This window comes from Oncorhynchus kisutch, linkage group LG10 (genome assembly GCF_002021735.2).
Source record: "Oncorhynchus kisutch isolate 150728-3 linkage group LG10, Okis_V2, whole genome shotgun sequence".
Lineage (NCBI taxonomy): Eukaryota > Metazoa > Chordata > Actinopteri > Salmoniformes > Salmonidae > Oncorhynchus > Oncorhynchus kisutch.
This window is the reverse complement of record NC_034183.2, coordinates 53,459,934-53,481,329: the sequence shown is the minus strand read 5'-3', so window position 1 is coordinate 53,481,329 and position 21,396 is coordinate 53,459,934. Positions and strand designations below refer to the sequence as shown.

Here is a 21,396-nt window from a genome sequence, read left to right as displayed (position 1 = left end):
TGTTTGGACTAAAGATTACACCCCAGATCAGCTAGATGCAGACAAGAGTGTGCAAGGTGGGATTGAATGTGTCTCTGCCTGTCACCTTGATCACTCCAATTTGTCTCTCGACCTGTGCACCTACGGTATAAACTTTCATTTCTAGGCTATAGGTTGTAGCAATCTCTTGATTGGTTTAGGGAAAATTTGAGTATCATGGAGTAGCCTAAACCTATTGATGTGACATTGAGCTGGGTGAATGGGAATATGAATGACAGTCATCCAATATGCTGTAATCGAAATAAGGCCATGGTAATAAAAGGAAATCCTCCATAATCTTGAACGACACCAACCGGCACTGCTGTGTATATAGTGTGAAGGGTGTCCTCATTTAGTATGTGCATTGTACTGCAGTGCGGTATGGTAAGGCAACTTAAAGTGCGTGAAATCATAGTATTTTTCTGTCAGCCATTGTTGCCATTAATGCTCAATCAGACCACCAGAGGGCATCTTTGAGCACATCTACACTCATAAGTATCCAGGGCTGAATACTTATGTAAATAAGATATTTCTGTTTTTTTTGTTTTTTTTATAAATATGAGACAATTTAAAAAAAAAAATGTTTTTGCTTCGTTTTTATACCTCATAATAACAAAGCAAAAACTTTTTTTTTTTTATTGTCTCATATTTATTAAAAATAAAAACAGAAATACCTTATTTACATAAGTATTCAGCCCTGATGATGAAAAAAATTATTTCATACATTTTTAGAATAACAAATTGTGGAAAAAGTCAAGGGGTCTGAATACTTTCTGAATGCAATGCATATTAGCAAATACTTTAGCTACCATTTGTGTTTTTTGTCATTCAAATTCACAGGAGAATGTCACAAGGAGTTCACATTTGCTTAGCATTAACAAGATATCCTCATGATGGGGATATCATGGAGATATCTTGTTTTTGATAAGCAAATGTGAACTGATAGGCCATCAGTATGGAATATGGTAGACTAGAATGGTTTAGAACAGAATAACATTGACTAGAATAGAGAAGGATTAGCCAGTGTGTTCATCATTTGTCTTTCATTTAACAATTAATACTGGATATATTAAATAGTCTGGCTTAAATACAACAAAAAGGATCTTTCCTGGAGGCACATTAACTTGTGGTGAGTTGCACATACTACTTGTGCAGTAGGCACTCAATTCTCTTACAATACATGTCTATTATTCATTAGTGAGAAAAAAAATGTATAGACTGACATCTCGTGAACTGTTGAGGAACTGCAGTGTGGCCGATAGACTGAAATGTCGACTGAATAAGGTTGAACCGGATGCTGTTTCATTTGTGTTGAAATTTGAATCATTAACGGTTTTTGATCATTTTAATCAATACAAATAATGTTTCACTATTAGTGTGCTGTGTGTGTGCGTTCTGGACAGGTCTCCGCGCCTCTCGAACGCTCTGGAATAACGAGAACGTTCATTTGCATACGCCTCGCAGCCTGCGTCATTGCACAGGAATGCTGCGCTCTCTTGAGCAATGTAGTCGGAGAGTTCGAGAAATGGCTAGAAATCAGGAGTGCTATTTTTTAGGCAATGGGGATGGTATATATTCTGGTACATTCAGTACCAGTACATTCAGATTCAAACATCGACTCAACGAGAATACTAAAGGGAAAAGAAAGCAAGAAAAGAGAAGAGATACGTTCAACAGACCTCTACATTCATAAACTGTAAGTAAAGGGGAATTAATTCAGGACCCTATTTTCATAATGGCTGTGACAGTTATAAACTTGATAGAATAAACAATGATGCTATGTTGCTTGTGTGGACATAGCTGATTTAGCTATAACATTATGCCAGAATATTTGGTTAACTAATAAATTAATAATATTATAATGATATAATATTATAATAACATTCATTGGACAGACTATGCCTACATTTTTTTTGTAGCATATTATTATTTTATTATAATTAGTTATTTGTTCATTTTAAGAAAATCTGCTCTAATTCTGTGAAGATAAAACAATATTATTCAGGAGTGTTCATAGAAAAAATGGAGGCCTGTTGTGAAAATAGTTTCTCTGTAATAGATTAGCAGAAATGATTGTGTCTAACACTAATATATATATTTATATATATATGTATATGTATATAACACTAATATATAACACAAACATTGACAGCAGTGTTGTTTTCAGACCGGGGTTCAAATGCTTATTATTGTTTTTCAAGGACTTTAAAATACCAGTACATTTTGAAATATAAGTAGTTGAATATTGGAATGTGTTTGGAAATACATTTGGAAAGTATTATCATGTATTTGAAAATACTCAAATACACAGAGAAGTGTATTTTAAAATTAAAATATTTAAATATTCCATGCATTTGAACCCAGGATTGTTTGTTCCTAGGTGTATTTGAAATGTATTTGGAGACCAGTATTTGAAAATAGATTAAAATAGTATTGAAATAAAATGATCCGAAAATACTTTAATTAAAGTTGCCACAATATTTGATTTTTTAAAAAACATTTATTTAACTAGGCAAGTCAGTTAAGAACTAATTCTTATTTTCAATGACAGCCTAGGAACAGAGGGTTAACTGCCTTGTTCAGGGGCAGAACGACAGATTTGTACCTTGGGGATATGAACTTGCAACCTTTTGGTTATTAGTCCAATGCTCTAACCACTAGGCTACGCTGCCGCCCCAAAATACTAAAATACACAGAAAATAAGAATTAGAAAAACTTAAATACGCATGTATTTGAACCCAGGTCTGGTTGTTATTCAAGTATATTTAGGCTAACATCTCTGTTGGTGGAGATTGTCATTACTTGCACCTAGGTTGTCGTAGAATAATATCAATTTCAAAAATATTATTTAATTCATTTGTAGGCAACTAACTCCAAACCATCAAGATGTCATCAGCTAAAGGCCCGTCTATCGGCATTGACCTGGGCACCACCTACTCCTGTGTGGGGGTGTTCCAGCATGGCAAAGTGGAGATCATCGCCAACGACCAGGGCAACAGGACCACACCCAGCTATGTGGCCTTCACAGACACTGAGAGACTTATCGGAGACGCAGCAAAGAACCAGGTGGCCATGAACCCCAACAACACCGTTTTCGACGCCAAACGCCTGATTGGCCGAAAGTTCAACGATCAGGTCGTGCAAGCCGACATGAAGCACTGGCCCTTCAAGGTGGTCAGCGACGGAGGAAAGCCTAAAGTTCAGGTCGATTACAAAGGTGAGAACAAATCCTTCAACCCAGAGGAGATCTCCTCCATGGTCCTGGTGAAGATGAGGGAGATCGCTGAGGCTTACCTGGGCCAGAAGGTGTCCAATGCAGTCATCACAGTCCCTGCCTACTTCAACGATTCACAGAGACAGGCCACTAAGGACGCTGGAGTGATCGCTGGGCTGAATGTGCTGAGGATCATCAACGAGCCCACGGCGGCAGCCATCGCCTACGGCATGGACAAAGGCATGTCCAGGGAACGCAACGTCCTGATTTTTGACCTGGGTGGGGGCACCTTTGACGTCTCCATCCTGACCATCGAGGATGGGATCTTTGAGGTGAAGGCCACGGCTGGAGACACTCACCTGGGAGGGGAGGACTTTGACAACCGCCTGGTCAGTCACTTTGTGGAGGAGTTCAAGAGGAAACACAAGAAGGACATCAGCCAGAACAAGCGGGCTCTGAGGAGGCTGAGGACAGCCTGCGAGAGGGCCAAGAGAACGCTGTCCTCCAGCTCCCAGGCCAGCATTGAGATTGACTCTCTTTTTGAGGGCATTGACTTCTACACCTCCATCACCAGGGCTCGTTTTGAGGAGATGTGTTCCGACCTCTTCAGGGGAACCCTGGAGCCTGTGGAGAAAGCCCTCAGGGATGCCAAGATGGACAAGGCCCAAATCCACGACGTCGTCCTGGTCGGAGGCTCCACCCGGATCCCCAAGGTCCAGAAGCTCCTGCAGGACTTTTTCAACGGCCGAGAGCTAAACAAGAGCATCAACCCAGACGAGGCGGTGGCCTACGGCGCTGCCATTCAGGCGGCCATCTTGTCTGGCGACAAGTCTGAGAACGTCCAGGACCTGCTGCTGCTGGATGTGGCTCCCCTGTCCCTGGGCATCGAAACCGCCGGAGGGGTCATGACTGCCCTGATCAAACGCAACACCACCATCCCATCCAAACAGACCCAGACCTTCACCACTTACTCCGACAACCAGCCCGGGGTCATGATCCAGGTCTACGAGGGAGAGAGAGCCATGACAAAGGACAACAACCTCCTGGGGAAGTTTGAGCTTTCTGGGATCCCCCCTGCCCCACGAGGAGTCCCTCAGATCGAGGTGACCTTTGACATCGACGCCAATGGCATTCTGAACGTATCAGCGGTGGACAAGAGCACGGGCAAAGAGAACAAGATCACCATCACCAACGACAAGGGCCGGCTCAGCAAAGAGGATATTGAGAGGATGGTGCAGGACGCTGACAAATACAAAGCTGAGGATGACGCACAGAGGGAGAAGATAGCTGCCAAGAACTCCCTGGAGTCGTACGCCTTCAATATGAAGAGCAGCGTGGAGGACGACAACATGAAAGGCAAGATCAGCCAGGAGGACAAAAAGAAAGTGGTGGACAGGTGCGACCAGACCATTTCCTGGTTGGAGAACAACCAGCTGGGCGACAAAGAGGAGTATGAGCATCAGCTAAAGGAGCTGGAGAAAGTATGCCAGCCTATCATTACCAAGCTGTACCAGCAGGGAGGGATGCCCACAGGTTGCTGTGGAGATCAGGCACGGGCCAGCTCTGGTGACAGCTCCCAAGGCCCAACCATTGAAGAGATTGACTAAAGTGAGGGAATTTTATAAAGGACTTTTCAAAATGCATTAGTATCACTGCATACAATTTACTATTCAGGAAATACTTTGTACTTGTAAAAACACACTGTACATCTGTTGATTCATACCATATTGCATTGCTGGACATTGCAAATAAAATGTATTTAAATATGTTTCTAGGTCTGTTGGCTGTTTTCCTGAATTCCTTCTCATCATAACACATTGATATATTCACATTTTTTACACAATACCATGAAATATTGTAAACCAAACTTTGATAGACGGCTAAACCACCAGAGAGAACAAGTGAAGACACCCTAATGGCCACAATGTTTAGCTTATCAACTCTTTATTCTGCGATAACATCTGATACATTCACTATGGTCCTTCTTGGAAAAAGAGGCACAAATACATTCCTGGCACATATAAAAAAAACTATTACAGGTCACATTTTTCCTTACTTTGTGCTTATTGGTGTCAAGCTCAAAGAACCAAATACTGTATTTTTGACAGATTTTGAAGTATTTCAAGTGGAACTGACAGCATTTGAACTACTTTGCAGATATGAAACAAACGAACAATCATAATATCAGTAAAACATATCAAATTCCCAGTTTATGCTTCAAAACCAACTTTATAAGAGGTTTTTTAAAAATAGGTTCTATTTGACTTGAAATTCCATGTTGTACAGTAAGGCATTGTTGGCAGAATAGATGGATGCAGTTCAATGCATGATTAATATAATTCACCAATACTACATTTCTTGGTAGTCCAAAACATATTTCTATCAGGTTGTAAATTGTCGTTGGCCTAGTACATTGTTTGCTGCCTCCACCCATTCGGGATGCAGTGTTTCAGTTTCAATGACTTCATATTTTGAACAAAAACAGACGACTGTAAATAAGGCTGGGAATGTCAATACAATGAAACTATAAGGTGTTCACCCATACAATTATTATTTCATTCAATGAAAAACATGTTTTAAGTTCAAATGTTACAACAACCTATCGCTAAGTTGTTGTTATTTGGTGATAAATACTTTTTGATTAGGGTCGCAGCATATTATGCACATCTGCAAGCATAGCAGCAAAGGCTGGACAAATGATTGATCTATTTTGTTTTAAAACGTTAAGATGCTATATACAGCATATGAACATAAGTGGACATTATAAAGGGCCATATTCTTTCTAATAAAACAATGGCCAGTTTGAGTCACAGTTGCACGTTGTTTTGTAAAAGAAATAGCCTTTGTCTGGTGAATTCGTTGGGTACATTGACTTCAATAATTCAAAACCTAGGAGCCTCGTGGTTCTCACCACATTCCATAGACTTACACAATAATTATGACTACACCTGGAGGACATCCTCCAACCTATCAGAGCTCTTGCAGTATGAACTAACAAGTTTTCCATCCAAAGGATCTGATAATTAATTTAGTACTGAAAGCATAAGCTACAGCTAGCTAGCACTGCAGTGAGTAGTTGACTCAAAGAGAGAAAGGCAATAGTTGAAGCAGCATAGAGAGAGAGAGCTAGCTATATTTCATTTGATTTTTTCTTCTTCTTAGTATTCCTTTCACTTAGCTATTGCAGCTAATTTAGCCTACCCAAAGAACCTGACTCAAACAGAGAGGAATGCTATTTATGTTAGCTAGCTGGCTAAGGCTATCCAACACTACAACTCTTCCAAGTCAATGTAAGCTTTTGGTTTTATAAATGGGCACCGGGGCCCGCCGGTTTAACTGCTAAACTACTTGCTGTACACTGTAATGCGTGATTGTACACTTGGGATTGGATTGTGGGTTTACTAATGTGTTGGTTCTATTTTGGTTTGTTTTACTATAACCTTGATATGGTGACGATGTAGGTTGTGTAGCGGTTAGTGGTTATGGTGTGAAGGTTTGGTAAGGAGAGGTTTTTGTGCCTAGTCACAGATAGCTGTTGTGTTGTGTACTGAAGTCCACAAGTGAAGGGAAAAGGTGAGAGGAGGAAAGCTTGTAGATGCGAGAATGAATTTTACAACAAGTAAAGTGATAATGCTCTATGTGGCTGCTATGAAATTTAACTGTGTGTGTGTGATCAGGGGTGTATTCATTCTGCCGATTCTGTTGCAAAATGTTTCTTAAACAGAACGGAATGGGGCGGGACCAACGTGAATGTATTTGTCCAATAGAAACTTTCGAAACGTTTTGCAACTATTTGGACTAAAGATTACACCCCAGATCATCAGCTAGATGCAGGCAAGCGTGTGCAAGGTGGGATTGAATGTGTCTCTGCCTGTCACCTTGATCCCTCCAATTTGTCTCTCGACCTGTGCACCTACGGTATAAACTTTCATTTCTAGGCTATAGGTTGTAGCAATCTCTTGATTGGTTTAGGGAAAATTTAAAGTGCGTGAAATCATAGTATTTTACTGTGAGCCATTGTTGCCATTAATGCTCAATCAGACCACCAGAGGGCATCTTTGAGCACATCTACACTCATAAGTATCCAGGGCTGAATACTTATGTAAATAAGGTATTTCTGTTTTTGTTTTTTTATAAATATGAGACAATTTAAAAAAAAAAATGTTTTTGCTTCGTTATTATACCTCATAATAACAAAGCAAAAACATGTTTTTTTAAATTGTCTCATATTTATTAAAAATAAAAACAGAAATACCTTATTTACATAAGTATTCAGCCCTGATGATGAAAAAAATAATTTCATACATTTTTAGAATAAGGCTGTAACGTAACAAATTGTGGAAAAAGTCAAGGGGTCTGAATACTTTCTGAATGCAATGCATATTAGCAAATACTTTAGCTACCATTTGTGTTTTTTGTCATTCAAATTCACAGGAGAATGTCACAAGGAGTTCACATTTGCTTAGCATTAACAAGATATCCTCATGATGGGGATATCATGGAGATATCTTGTTTTTGGTAAGCAAATGTGAACTGATAGGCCATCAGTATGGAATAGGGTAGACTAGAATGGTTTAGAACAGAATAACATTGACTAGAATAGAGAAGGATTAGCCAGTGTGTTCATCATTTGTCTTTCATTTAACAATTAATACTGGATATATTAAATAGTCTGGCTTAAATACAACAAAAAGGATCTTCCCTGGAGGCACATTAACTTGTGGTGAGTTGCACAGACCACTTGTGCAGTCGGCACTCAATTCTCTTACAATACATGTCTATTATTCATTAGTGAGAAAAAAATGTATAGACTGACATCTCTTGAACTGTTGAGGAACTGCAGTGTGGCCGATAGACTGAAATGTCGACTGAATAAGGTTGAACCGGATGCTGTTTCATTTGTGTTGAAATTTGAATCATTAACGGTTTTTGATCATTTTAATCAATACAAATAATGTTTTCACTATTAGTGTGCTGTGTGTGTACGTTCTGGACAGGTCTCCGCGCCTCTCGAACGCTCTGGAATAACGAGAACGTTCATTTGCATACGCCTCGCAGCCTGCGTCATTGCACAGGAAGCTGCGCTCTCTTGAGCAATGTAGTCGGAGAGTTCGAGAAATGGCTAGAAATCATGAGTGCTATTTTTTAGGCAATGGGGATGGTATATATTCTGGTGAAGTACATTCAGATTCAAACATCGACTCAACGAGAATACTAAAGGGAAAAGAAAGCAAGAAAAGAGAAGAGATACGTTCAACAGACCTCTACATTCATAAACTGTAAGTAAAGGGGAATTAATTCAGGACCCTATTTTCATAATGGCTGTGACAGTTATAAACTTGATAGAATAAACAATGATGCTATGTTGGTTGTGTGGACATAGCTGATTTAGCTATAACATTATGCCAGAATATTTGGTTAACTAATAAAGAAATAATGTTATAATGATATAATATTATAATAACATTCATTGGACAGACTATGCCTACATTTTCTTGTGTAGCATATTATTATTTTATTATAATTAGTTATTTGTTCATTTTAAGAAAATCTGCTCTAATTCTGTGAAGATAACACAATATTATTCAGGAGTGTTCATAGAAAAAATGGAGGCCTGTTGAGAAAATAGTTTCTCTGTAATAGATTAGCAGAAATGATTGTGTCTAACACTAATATATATATTTATATATATATGTATATATGTATATAACACTAATATATAACACAAACATTGACAGCAGTGTTGTTTTCAGACCGGGGTTCAAATGCTTATTATTGTTTTCAAGGACTTTAAAATACCAGTACATTTTGAAATATAAGTAGTTGAATATTGGAATGTGTTTGGAAATACATTTGGAAAGTATTATCATGTATTTGAAAATACTCAAATACACAGAGAAGTGTATTTTAAAATTAAAATATTTAAATATTCCATGCATTTGAACCCAGGATTGTTTGTTCCTAGGTGTATTTGAAATGTATTTGGAGACCAGTATTTGAAAATAGATTAAAATAGTATTGAAATAAAATGATCCGAAAATACTTTAATTAAAGTTGCCACAATATTTGATTTTTTAAAAAACATTTATTTAACTAGGCAAGTCAGTTAAGAACTAATTCTTATTTTCAATGACAGCCTAGGAACAGAGGGTTAACTGCCTTGTTCAGGGGCAGAACGACAGATTTGTACCTTGGGGATATGAACTTGCAACCTTTTGGTTAATAGTCCAATGCTCTAACCACTAGGCTACGCTGCCGCCCCAAAATACTAAAATACACAGAAAATAAGAATTAGAAAAACTTAAATACGCATGTATTTGAACCCAGGTCTGGTTGTTATTCAAGTATATTTAGGCTAACATCTCTGTTGGTGGAGATTGTCATTACTTGCACCTAGGTTGTCGTAGAATAATATCAATTTCAAAAATATTATTTAATTCATTTGTAGGCAACTAACTCCAAACCATCAAGATGTCATCAGCTAAAGGCCCGTCTATCGGCATTGACCTGGGCACCACCTACTCCTGTGTGGGGGTGTTCCAGCATGGCAAAGTGGAGATCATCGCCAACGACCAGGGCAACAGGACCACACCCAGCTATGTGGCCTTCACAGACACTGAGAGACTTATCGGAGACGCAGCAAAGAACCAGGTGGCCATGAACCCCAACAACACCGTTTTCGACGCCAAACGCCTGATTGGCCGAAAGTTCAACGATCAGGTCGTGCAAGCCGACATGAAGCACTGGCCCTTCAAGGTGGTCAGCGACGGAGGAAAGCCTAAAGTTCAGGTCGATTACAAAGGTGAGAACAAATCCTTCAACCCAGAGGAGATCTCCTCCATGGTCCTGGTGAAGATGAGGGAGATCGCTGAGGCTTACCTGGGCCAGAAGGTGTCCAATGCAGTCATCACAGTCCCTGCCTACTTCAACGATTCACAGAGACAGGCCACTAAGGACGCTGGAGTGATCGCTGGGCTGAATGTGCTGAGGATCATCAACGAGCCCACGGCGGCAGCCATCGCCTACGGCATGGACAAAGGCATGTCCAGGGAACGCAACGTCCTGATTTTTGACCTGGGTGGGGGCACCTTTGACGTCTCCATCCTGACCATCGAGGATGGGATCTTTGAGGTGAAGGCCACGGCTGGAGACACTCACCTGGGAGGGGAGGACTTTGACAACCGCCTGGTCAGTCACTTTGTGGAGGAGTTCAAGAGGAAACACAAGAAGGACATCAGCCAGAACAAGCGGGCTCTGAGGAGGCTGAGGACAGCCTGCGAGAGGGCCAAGAGAACGCTGTCCTCCAGCTCCCAGGCCAGCATTGAGATTGACTCTCTTTTTGAGGGCATTGACTTCTACACCTCCATCACCAGGGCTCGTTTTGAGGAGATGTGTTCCGACCTCTTCAGGGGAACCCTGGAGCCTGTGGAGAAAGCCCTCAGGGATGCCAAGATGGACAAGGCCCAAATCCACGACGTCGTCCTGGTCGGAGGCTCCACCCGGATCCCCAAGGTCCAGAAGCTCCTGCAGGACTTTTTCAACGGCCGAGAGCTAAACAAGAGCATCAACCCAGACGAGGCGGTGGCCTACGGCGCTGCCATTCAGGCGGCCATCTTGTCTGGCGACAAGTCTGAGAACGTCCAGGACCTGCTGCTGCTGGATGTGGCTCCCCTGTCCCTGGGCATCGAAACCGCCGGAGGGGTCATGACTGCCCTGATCAAACGCAACACCACCATCCCATCCAAACAGACCCAGACCTTCACCACTTACTCCGACAACCAGCCCGGGGTCATGATCCAGGTCTACGAGGGAGAGAGAGCCATGACAAAGGACAACAACCTCCTGGGGAAGTTTGAGCTTTCTGGGATCCCCCCTGCCCCACGAGGAGTCCCTCAGATCGAGGTGACCTTTGACATCGACGCCAATGGCATTCTGAACGTATCAGCGGTGGACAAGAGCACGGGCAAAGAGAACAAGATCACCATCACCAACGACAAGGGCCGGCTCAGCAAAGAGGATATTGAGAGGATGGTGCAGGACGCTGACAAATACAAAGCTGAGGATGACGCACAGAGGGAGAAGATAGCTGCCAAGAACTCCCTGGAGTCGTACGCCTTCAATATGAAGAGCAGCGTGGAGGACGACAACATGAAAGGCAAGATCAGCCAGGAGGACAAAAAGAAAGTGGTGGACAGGTGCGACCAGACCATTTCCTGGTTGGAGAACAACCAGCTGGGCGACAAAGAGGAGTATGAGCATCAGCTAAAGGAGCTGGAGAAAGTATGCCAGCCTATCATTACCAAGCTGTACCAGCAGGGAGGGATGCCCACAGGTTGCTGTGGAGATCAGGCACGGGCCAGCTCTGGTGACAGCTCCCAAGGCCCAACCATTGAAGAGATTGACTAAAGTGAGGGAATTTTATAAAGGACTTTTCAAAATGCATTAGTATCACTGCATACAATTTACTATTCAGGAAATACTTTGTACTTGTAAAAACACACTGTACATCTGTTGATTCATACCATATTGCATTGCTGGACATTGCAAATAAAATGTATTTAAATATGTTTCTAGGTCTGTTGGCTGTTTTCCTGAATTCCTTCTCATCATAACACATTGATATATTCACATTTTTTACACAATACCATGAAATATTGTAAACCAAACTTTGATAGACGGCTAAACCACCAGAGAGAACAAGTGAAGACACCCTAATGGCCACAATGTTTAGCTTATCAACTCTTTATTCTGCGATAACATCTGATACATTCACTATGGTCCTTCTTGGAAAAAGAGGCACAAATACATTCCTGGCACATATAAAAAAAACTATTACAGGTCACATTTTTCCTTACTTTGTGCTTATTGGTGTCAAGCTCAAAGAACCAAATACTGTATTTTTGACAGATTTTGAAGTATTTCAAGTGGAACTGACAGCATTTGAACTACTTTGCAGATATGAAACAAACGAACAATCATAATATCAGTAAAACATATCAAATTCCCAGTTTATGCTTCAAAACCAACTTTATAAGAGGTTTTTTAAAAATAGGTTCTATTTGACTTGAAATTCCATGTTGTACAGTAAGGCATTGTTGGCAGAATAGATGGATGCAGTTCAATGCATGATTAATATAATTCACCAATACTACATTTCTTGGTAGTCCAAAACATATTTCTATCAGGTTGTAAATTGTCGTTGGCCTAGTACATTGTTTGCTGCCTCCACCCATTCGGGATGCAGTGTTTCAGTTTCAATGACTTCATATTTTGAACAAAAACAGACGACTGTAAATAAGGCTGGGAATGTCAATACAATGAAACTATAAGGTGTTCACCCATACAATTATTATTTCATTCAATGAAAAACATGTTTTAAGTTCAAATGTTACAACAACCTATCGCTAAGTTGTTGTTATTTGGTGATAAATACTTTTTGATTAGGGTCGCAGCATATTATGCACATCTGCAAGCATAGCAGCAAAGGCTGGACAAATGATTGATCTATTTTGTTTTAAAACGTTAAGATGCTATATACAGCATATGAACATAAGTGGACATTATAAAGGGCCATATTCTTTCTAATAAAACAATGGCCAGTTTGAGTCACAGTTGCACGTTGTTTTGTAAAAGAAATAGCCTTTGTCTGGTGAATTCGTTGGGTACATTGACTTCAATAATTCAAAACCTAGGAGCCTCGTGGTTCTCACCACATTCCATAGACTTACACAATAATTATGACTACACCTGGAGGACATCCTCCAACCTATCAGAGCTCTTGCAGTATGAACTAACAAGTTTTCCATCCAAAGGATCTGATAATTAATTTAGTACTGAAAGCATAAGCTACAGCTAGCTAGCACTGCAGTGAGTAGTTGACTCAAAGAGAGAAAGGCAATAGTTGAAGCAGCATAGAGAGAGAGAGCTAGCTATATTTCATTTGATTTTTTCTTCTTCTTAGTATTCCTTTCACTTAGCTATTGCAGCTAATTTAGCCTACCCAAAGAACCTGACTCAAACAGAGAGGAATGCTATTTATGTTAGCTAGCTGGCTAAGGCTATCCAACACTACAACTCTTCCAAGTCAATGTAAGCTTTTGGTTTTATAAATGGGCACCGGGGCCCGCCGGTTTAACTGCTAAACTACTTGCTGTACACTGTAATGCGTGATTGTACACTTGGGATTGGATTGTGGGTTTACTAATGTGTTGGTTCTATTTTGGTTTGTTTTACTATAACCTTGATATGGTGACGATGTAGGTTGTGTAGCGGTTAGTGGTTATGGTGTGAAGGTTTGGTAAGGAGAGGTTTTTGTGCCTAGTCACAGATAGCTGTTGTGTTGTGTACTGAAGTCCACAAGTGAAGGGAAAAGGTGAGAGGAGGAAAGCTTGTAGATGCGAGAATGAATTTTACAACAAGTAAAGTGATAATGCTCTATGTGGCTGCTATGAAATTTAACTGTGTGTGTGTGATCAGGGGTGTATTCATTCTGCCGATTCTGTTGCAAAATGTTTCTTAAACAGAACGGAATGGGGCGGGACCAACGTGAATGTATTTGTCCAATAGAAACTTTCGAAACGTTTTGCAACTATTTGGACTAAAGATTACACCCCAGATCATCAGCTAGATGCAGGCAAGCGTGTGCAAGGTGGGATTGAATGTGTCTCTGCCTGTCACCTTGATCACTCCAATTTGTCTCTCGACCTGTGCACCTACGGTATAAACTTTCATTTCTAGGCTATAGGTTGTAGCAATCTCTTGATTGGTTTAGGGAAAATTTAAAGTGCGTGAAATCATAGTATTTTACTGTGAGCCATTGTTGCCATTAATGCTCAATCAGACCACCAGAGGGCATCTTTGAGCACATCTACACTCATAAGTATCCAGGGCTGAATACTTATGTAAATAAGGTATTTCTGTTTTTTTTTTTTATAAATATGAGACAATTTAAAAAAAAAAAATGTTTTTGCTTCGTTATTATACCTCATAATAACAAAGCAAAAACATGTTTTTTTAAATTGTCTCATATTTATTTAAAAAAAAAACAGAAATACCTTATTTACATAAGTATTCAGCCCTGATGATGAAAAAAATAATTTCATACATTTTTAGAATAAGGCTGTAACGTAACAAATTGTGGAAAAAGTCAAGGGGTCTGAATACTTTCTGAATGCAATGCATATTAGCAAATACTTTAGCTACCATTTGTGTTTTTTGTCATTCAAATTCACAGGAGAATGTCACAAGGAGTTCACATTTGCTTAGCATTAACAAGATATCCTCATGATGGGGATATCATGGAGATATCTTGTTTTTGGTAAGCAAATGTGAACTGATAGGCCATCAGTATGGAATAGGGTAGACTAGAATGGTTTAGAACAGAATAACATTGACTAGAATAGAGAAGGATTAGCCAGTGTGTTCATCATTTGTCTTTCATTTAACAATTAATACTGGATATATTAAATAGTCTGGCTTAAATACAACAAAAAGGATCTTCCCTGGAGGCACATTAACTTGTGGTGAGTTGCACAGACCACTTGTGCAGTCGGCACTCAATTCTCTTACAATACATGTCTATTATTCATTAGTGAGAAAAAAATGTATAGACTGACATCTCTTGAACTGTTGAGGAACTGCAGTGTGGCCGATAGACTGAAATGTCGACTGAATAAGGTTGAACCGGATGCTGTTTCATTTGTGTTGAAATTTGAATCATTAACGGTTTTTGATCATTTTAATCAATACAAATAATGTTTTCACTATTAGTGTGCTGTGTGTGTACGTTCTGGACAGGTCTCCGCGCCTCTCGAACGCTCTGGAATAACGAGAACGTTCATTTGCATACGCCTCGCAGCTTGCGTCATTGCACAGGAAGCTGCGCTCTCTTGAGCAATGTAGTCGGAGAGTTCGAGAAATGGCTAGAAATCATGAGTGCTATTTTTTAGGCAATGGGGATGGTATATATTCTGGTGAAGTACATTCAGATTCAAACATCGACTCAACGAGAATACTAAAGGGAAAAGAAAGCAAGAAAAGAGAAGAGATACGTTCAACAGACCTCTACATTCATAAACTGTAAGTAAAGGGGAATTAATTCAGGACCCTATTTTCATAATGGCTGTTATAAACTTGATAGAATAAACAATGATGCTATGTTGGTTGTGTGGACATAGCTGATTTAGCTATAACATTATGCCAGAATATTTGGTTAACTAATAAAGAAATAATGTTATAATGATATAATATTATAATAACATTCATTGGACAGACTATGCCTACATTTTCTTGTGTAGCATATTATTATTTTATTATAATTAGTTATTTGTTCATTTTAAGAAAATCTGCTCTAATTCTGTGAAGATAACACAATATTATTCAGGAGTGTTCATAGAAAAAATGGAGGCCTGTTGAGAAAATAGTTTCTCTGTAATAGATTAGCAGAAATGATTGTGTCTAACACTAATATATATATTTATATATATATGTATATATGTATATAACACTAATATATAACACAAACATTGACAACAGTGTTGTTTTCAGACCGGGGTTCAAATGCTTATTATTGTTTTTCAAGGACTTTAAAATACCAGTACATTTTGAAATATAAGTAGTTGAATTTTGGAATGTGTTTGGAAATACATTTGGAAAGTATTATCATGTATTTGAAAATACTCAAATAAGTGTATTTTAAAATTTAAATATTTAAATATTCCATGCATTTGAACCCAGGATTGTTTGTTCCTAGGTGTATTTTAAATGTATTTGGAGACCAGTATTTGAAAATAGATTAAAATAGTATTGAAATAAAAGGATCCGAAAATACTTTAATTAGAAGTCGCCACACTATTTGATTTAAAAAAAACATTTATTTAACTAGGCAAGTCAGTTAAGAACTAATTCTTATTTTCAATGAAAGCCTAGGAACAGAGGGTTAACTGCCTTGTTCAGGGGCAGAATGACAGATTTGTACATTGGGGATATGAACTTGCAACCTTCTGGTTAATAGTCCAATGCTCTAACCACTAGGCTACGCTGCCTCCCCAAAATACTCAAATACACAGAAAATAAGAATTAGAAATACTTAAATACGCATGTATTTGAACCCAGGTCTGGTTGTTATTCAAGTATATTTAGGCTAACATCTCTGTTGGTGGAGATTGACATTACTTGCACCTAGATTTTCATAGAATAATATCATTTTCTAAAATATTATTTCATTCATTTGTAGGCAACTAACTCCAAACCACCAAGATGTCATCAGCTAAAGGCCCGTCTATCGGCATTGACCTGGGCACCACCTACTCCTGTGTGGGGGTGTTCCAGCATGGCAAAGTGGAGATCATCGCCAACGACCAGGGCAACAGGACCACACCCAGCTATGTGGCCTTCACAGACACTGAGAGACTTATCGGAGACGCAGCAAAGAACCAGGTGGCCATGAACCCCAACAACACCGTTTTCGACGCCAAACGCCTGATTGGCCGAAAGTTCAACGATCAGGTTGTGCAAGCCGACATGAAGCACTGGCCCTTCAAGGTGGTCAGCGACGGAGGAAAGCCTAAAGTTCAGGTCGATTACAAAGGTGAGAACAAATCCTTCAACCCAGAGGAGATCTCCTCCATGGTCCTGGTGAAGATGAGGGAGATCGCTGAGGCTTACCTGGGCCAAAAGGTGTCCAATGCAGTCATCACAGTCCCTGCCTACTTCAACGATTCACAGAGACAGGCCACTAAGGACGCTGGAGTGATCGCTGGGCTGAATGTGCTGAGGATCATCAACGAGCCCACGGCGGCAGCCATCGCCTACGGCATGGACAAAGGCATGTCCAGGGAACGCAACGTCCTGATTTTTGACCTGGGTGGGGGCACCTTTGACGTCTCCATCCTGACCATCGAGGATGGGATCTTTGAGGTGAAGGCCACGGCTGGAGACACTCACCTGGGAGGGGAGGACTTTGACAACCGCCTGGTCAGTCACTTTGTGGAGGAGTTCAAGAGGAAACACAAGAAGGACATCAGCCAGAACAAGCGGGCTCTGAGGAGGCTGAGGACAGCCTGCGAGAGGGCCAAGAGAACACTGTCCTCCAGCTCCCAGGCCAGCATTGAGATTGACTCCCTTTTTGAGGGCATCGACTTCTACACCTCCATCACCAGGGCTCGTTTTGAGGAAATGTGTTCCGACCTCTTCAGGGGAACCCTGGAGCCTGTGGAGAAAGCCCTCGGGGATGCCAAGATGGACAAGGCCCAAATTCACGACGTCGTCCTGGTCGGAGGATCCACCCGGATCCCCAAGGTCCAGAAGCTCTTGCAGGACTTTTTCAACGGCCGAGAGCTAAACAAGAGCATCAACCCAGACGAGGCGGTGGCCTACGGCGCTGCCATCCAGGCGGCCATCTTGTCTGGCGACAAGTCTGAGAACGTCCAGGACCTGCTGCTGCTGGATGTGGCTCCCCTGTCCCTGGGCATCGAAACCGCCGGAGGGGTCATGACCGCCCTGATCAAACGCAACACCACCATCCCATCCAAACAGACCCAGACCTTCACCACTTACTCCGACAACCAGCCCGGGGTCATGATCCAGGTCTACGAGGGAGAGAGAGCCATGACCAAGGACAACAACCTCCTGGGGAAGTTTGAGCTCTCTGGGATCCCCCCTGCCCCACGAGGAGTCCCTCAGATCGAGGTGACCTTTGACATCGACGCCAACGGCATTCTGAACGTATCAGCGGTGGACAAGAGCACGGGCAAAGAGAACAAGATCACCATCACCAACGACAAGGGCCGGCTCAGCAAAGAGGATATTGAGAGGATGGTGCAGGACGCTGACAAATACAAAGCTGAGGATGACGCACAGAGGGAGAAGATAGCTGCCAAGAACTCCCTGGAGTCGTACGCCTTCAATATGAAGGGCAGCGTGGAGGACGACAACATGAAAGGCAAGATCAGCCAGGAGGACAAAAAGAAAGTGGTGGACAGGTGCGACCAGACCATTTCCTGGTTGGAGAACAACCAGCTGGGCGACAAAGAGGAGTATGAGCATCAGCTAAAGGAGCTGGAGAAAGTATGCCAGCCTATCATTACCAAGCTGTACCAGCAGGGAGGGATGCCCACAGGTTGCTGTGGAGATCAGGCACGGGCCAGCTCTGGTGACAGCTCCCAAGGCCCAACCATTGAAGAGATTGACTAAAGTGAGGGAATTTTATAAAGGACTTTTCAAAATGCATTAGTATCACTGCATACAATTTACTATTCAGGAAATACTTTGTACTTGTAAAAACACACTGTACATCTGTTGATTCATACCATATTGCATTGCTGGACATTGCAAATAAAATGTATTTAAATATGTTTCTAGGTCTGTTGGCTGTTTTCCTGAATTCCTTCTCATCATAACACATTGATATATTCACATTTTTTACACAATACCATGAAATATTGTAAACCAAACTTTGATAGACGGCTAAACCACCAGAGAGAACAAGTGAAGACACCCTAATGGCCACAATGTTTAGCTTATCAACTCTTTATTCTGCGATAACATCTGATACAATCACTATGGTCCTTCTTGGAAAAAGAGGCACAAATACATTTCTGGCACATATAAAAAAAACTATTACAGGTCACATTTTTCCTTACTTTGTGCTTATTGGTGTCAAGCTCAAAGAACCAAATACTGTATTTTTGACAGATTTTGAAGTATTTCAAGTGGAACTGACAGCATTTGAACTACTTTGCAGATATGAAACAAACGAACAATCATAATATCAGTAAAACATATCAAATTCCCAGTTTATGCTTCAAAACCAACTTTATAAGAGGTTTTTAAAAAATAGGTTCTATTTGACTTGAAATTCCATGTTGTACAGTAAGGCATTGTTGGCAGAATAGATGGATGCAGCTCAATGCATGATTAATATAATTCACCAATACTACATTTCTTGGTAGTCCAAAACATATTTCTATCAGGTTGTAAATTGTCGTTGGCCTGGTACATTGTTTGCTGCCTCCACCCATTCGGGATGCAGTGTTTCAGTTTCAATGACTTCATATTTTGAACAAAAACAGACGACTGTAAATAAGGCTGGGAATGTCAATACAATGAAACTATAAGGTGTTCACCCATACAATTATTATTTAATTCAATGAAAAACATGTTTTAAGTTCAAATGTTACAACAACCTATCGCTAAGTTGTTGTTATTTGGTGATAAATACTTTTTGATTAGGGTCGCAGCATATTATGCACATCTGCAAGCATAGCAGCAAAGGCTGGACAAATGATTGATCTATTTTGTTTTAAAACGTTAAGATGCTATATACAGCATATGAACATAAGTGGACATTATAAAGGGCCATATTCTTTCTAATAAAACAATGGCCAGTTTGAGTCACAGTTGCACGTTGTTTTGTAAAAGAAATAGCCTTTGTCTGGTGAATTCGTTGGGTACATTGACTTCAATAATTCAAAACCTAGGAGCCTCGTGGTTCTCACCACATTCCATAGACTTACACAATAATTATGACTACACCTGGAGGACATCCTCCAACCTATCAGAGCTCTTGCAGTATGAACTAACAAGTTTTCCATCCAAAGGATCTGATCATTAATTTAGTACTGAAAGCATAAGCTACAGCTAGCTAGCACTGTAGTGAGTAGTTGACTCAAAGAGAGAAAGGCAATAGTTGAAGCAGCATAGAGAGAGAGAGCTAGCTATATTTCATTTGATTTTTTCTTCTTCTTAGTATTCACTTAGCTATTGCAGCTAATTTAGCCTACCCAAAGAACCTGACTCAAACAGAGAGGAATGCTATTTATGTTAGCTAGCTGGCTAAGGCTATCCAACACTACAACTCTTCCAAGTCAATGTAAGCTTTTGGTTTTATAAATGGGCACCGGGGCCCGCCGGTTTAACTGCTAAACTACTTGCTGTACACTGTAATGCGTGATTGTACACTTGGGATTGGATTGTGGGTTTACTAATGTGTTGGTTCTATTTTGGTTTGTTTTACTATAACCTTGATATGGTGACGATGTAGGTTGTGTAGCGGTTAGTGGTTATGGTGTGAAGGTTTGGTAAGGAGAGGTTTTTGTGCCTAGTCACAGATAGCTGTTGTGTTGTGTACTGAAGTCCACAAGTGAAGGGAAAAGGTGAGAGGAGGAAAGCTTGTAGATGCGAGAATGAATTTTACAACAAGTAAAGTGATAATGCTCTATGTGGCTGCTATGAAATGTAACTGTGTGTGTGTGATCAGGGGTGTATTCATTCTGCCGATTCTGTTGCAAAATGTTTCTTAAACAGAACGAAATGGGGCGGGACCAACCTGAATTTATTTGTCCAATAGAAACTTTAGAAACGTTTTGCAACTGTTTGGACTAAAGATTACACCCCAGATCAGCTAGATGCAGACAAGAGTGTGCAAGGCACAAACAGTGCAGCTATTCCCTCCGCAAGGCTATCAAACAAGCTAAGCGCCAGTACAGAGACAAAGTAGAATCTCAATTCAACGGCTCAGACACAAGAGGCATGTGGCAGGGTCTACAGTCAATCACGGACTACAGGAAGAAATCCAGCCCAATCACGGACCAGGATGTCTTGCTCCCAGGCAGACTAAATAACTTTTTTGCCCGCTTTGAGGACAATACTGTGCCACTGACACGGCCTGCAACGAAAACATGCGGTCTCTCCCACACGGCCTGCAACGAAAACATGCGGTCTCTCCTTCACTGCAGCCGAGGTGAGTAAGACATTTAAACGTGTTAACCCTCGCAAGGCTGCAGGCCCAGATGGCATCCCCAGCCGCGCCCTCAGAGCATGCGCAGACCAGCTGGCCGGTGTGTTTACGGACATATTCAATCAATCCCTATACCAGTCTGCTGTTCCCACATGCTTCAAGAGGGCCACCATTGTTCCTGTTCCCAAGAAAGCTAAGGTAACTGAGCTAAACGACTACCGCCCCGTAGCACTCACATCCGTCATCATGAAGTGCTTTGAGAGACTAGTCAAGGACCATATCACCTCCACCCTACCTGACACCCTAGACCCACTCCAATTTGCTTACCGCCCAAATAGGTCCACAGACGATGCAATCTCAACCACACTGCACACTGCCCTAACCCATCTGGACAAGAGGAATACCTATGTGAGAATGCTGTTCATCG

The 21,396-nt window shown here is 41.0% G+C and overlaps 3 protein-coding genes across 3 annotated transcripts; all 3 read left to right on the top strand.

The window, feature by feature from the left end:
• The first annotated feature begins 1,211 nt into the window (after positions 1-1,211).
• LOC116375854 (heat shock 70 kDa protein-like) lies at positions 1,212-5,002 on the top strand. Its single transcript, XM_031834001.1, has 2 exons — positions 1,212-1,714; positions 2,882-5,002. Exon 2 carries the CDS (start codon positions 2,905-2,907, stop codon positions 4,837-4,839), a length of 1,935 nt encoding a protein of 644 aa, XP_031689861.1. The 5' UTR covers positions 1,212-1,714; positions 2,882-2,904; the 3' UTR covers positions 4,840-5,002.
• A 3,326-nt stretch (positions 5,003-8,328) lies between these two features.
• On the top strand, positions 8,329-11,801 carry LOC116375855 (heat shock 70 kDa protein-like). Its single transcript, XM_031834002.1, has 2 exons — positions 8,329-8,511; positions 9,681-11,801. The coding sequence occupies exon 2, from the start codon at positions 9,704-9,706 to the stop codon at positions 11,636-11,638; it is 1,935 nt and encodes a 644-aa protein (XP_031689862.1). The 5' UTR covers positions 8,329-8,511; positions 9,681-9,703; the 3' UTR covers positions 11,639-11,801.
• A 3,304-nt stretch (positions 11,802-15,105) lies between these two features.
• Positions 15,106-18,587, top strand: LOC116375853 (heat shock 70 kDa protein-like). Its single transcript, XM_031834000.1, has 2 exons — positions 15,106-15,310; positions 16,467-18,587. Exon 2 carries the CDS (start codon positions 16,490-16,492, stop codon positions 18,422-18,424), a length of 1,935 nt encoding a protein of 644 aa, XP_031689860.1. The 5' UTR covers positions 15,106-15,310; positions 16,467-16,489; the 3' UTR covers positions 18,425-18,587.
• Positions 18,588-21,396: the final 2,809 nt, after the last annotated feature.

Excerpts from the sequence above, each read along its gene's own strand:
- LOC116375854 (XM_031834001.1), top strand. The coding sequence starts at position 2,905 with ATGTCATCAGCTAAAGGCCCGTCTATCGGCATTGACCTGGGCACCACC.
- LOC116375855 (XM_031834002.1), top strand. The coding sequence starts at position 9,704 with ATGTCATCAGCTAAAGGCCCGTCTATCGGCATTGACCTGGGCACCACC.
- LOC116375853 (XM_031834000.1), top strand. The coding sequence starts at position 16,490 with ATGTCATCAGCTAAAGGCCCGTCTATCGGCATTGACCTGGGCACCACC.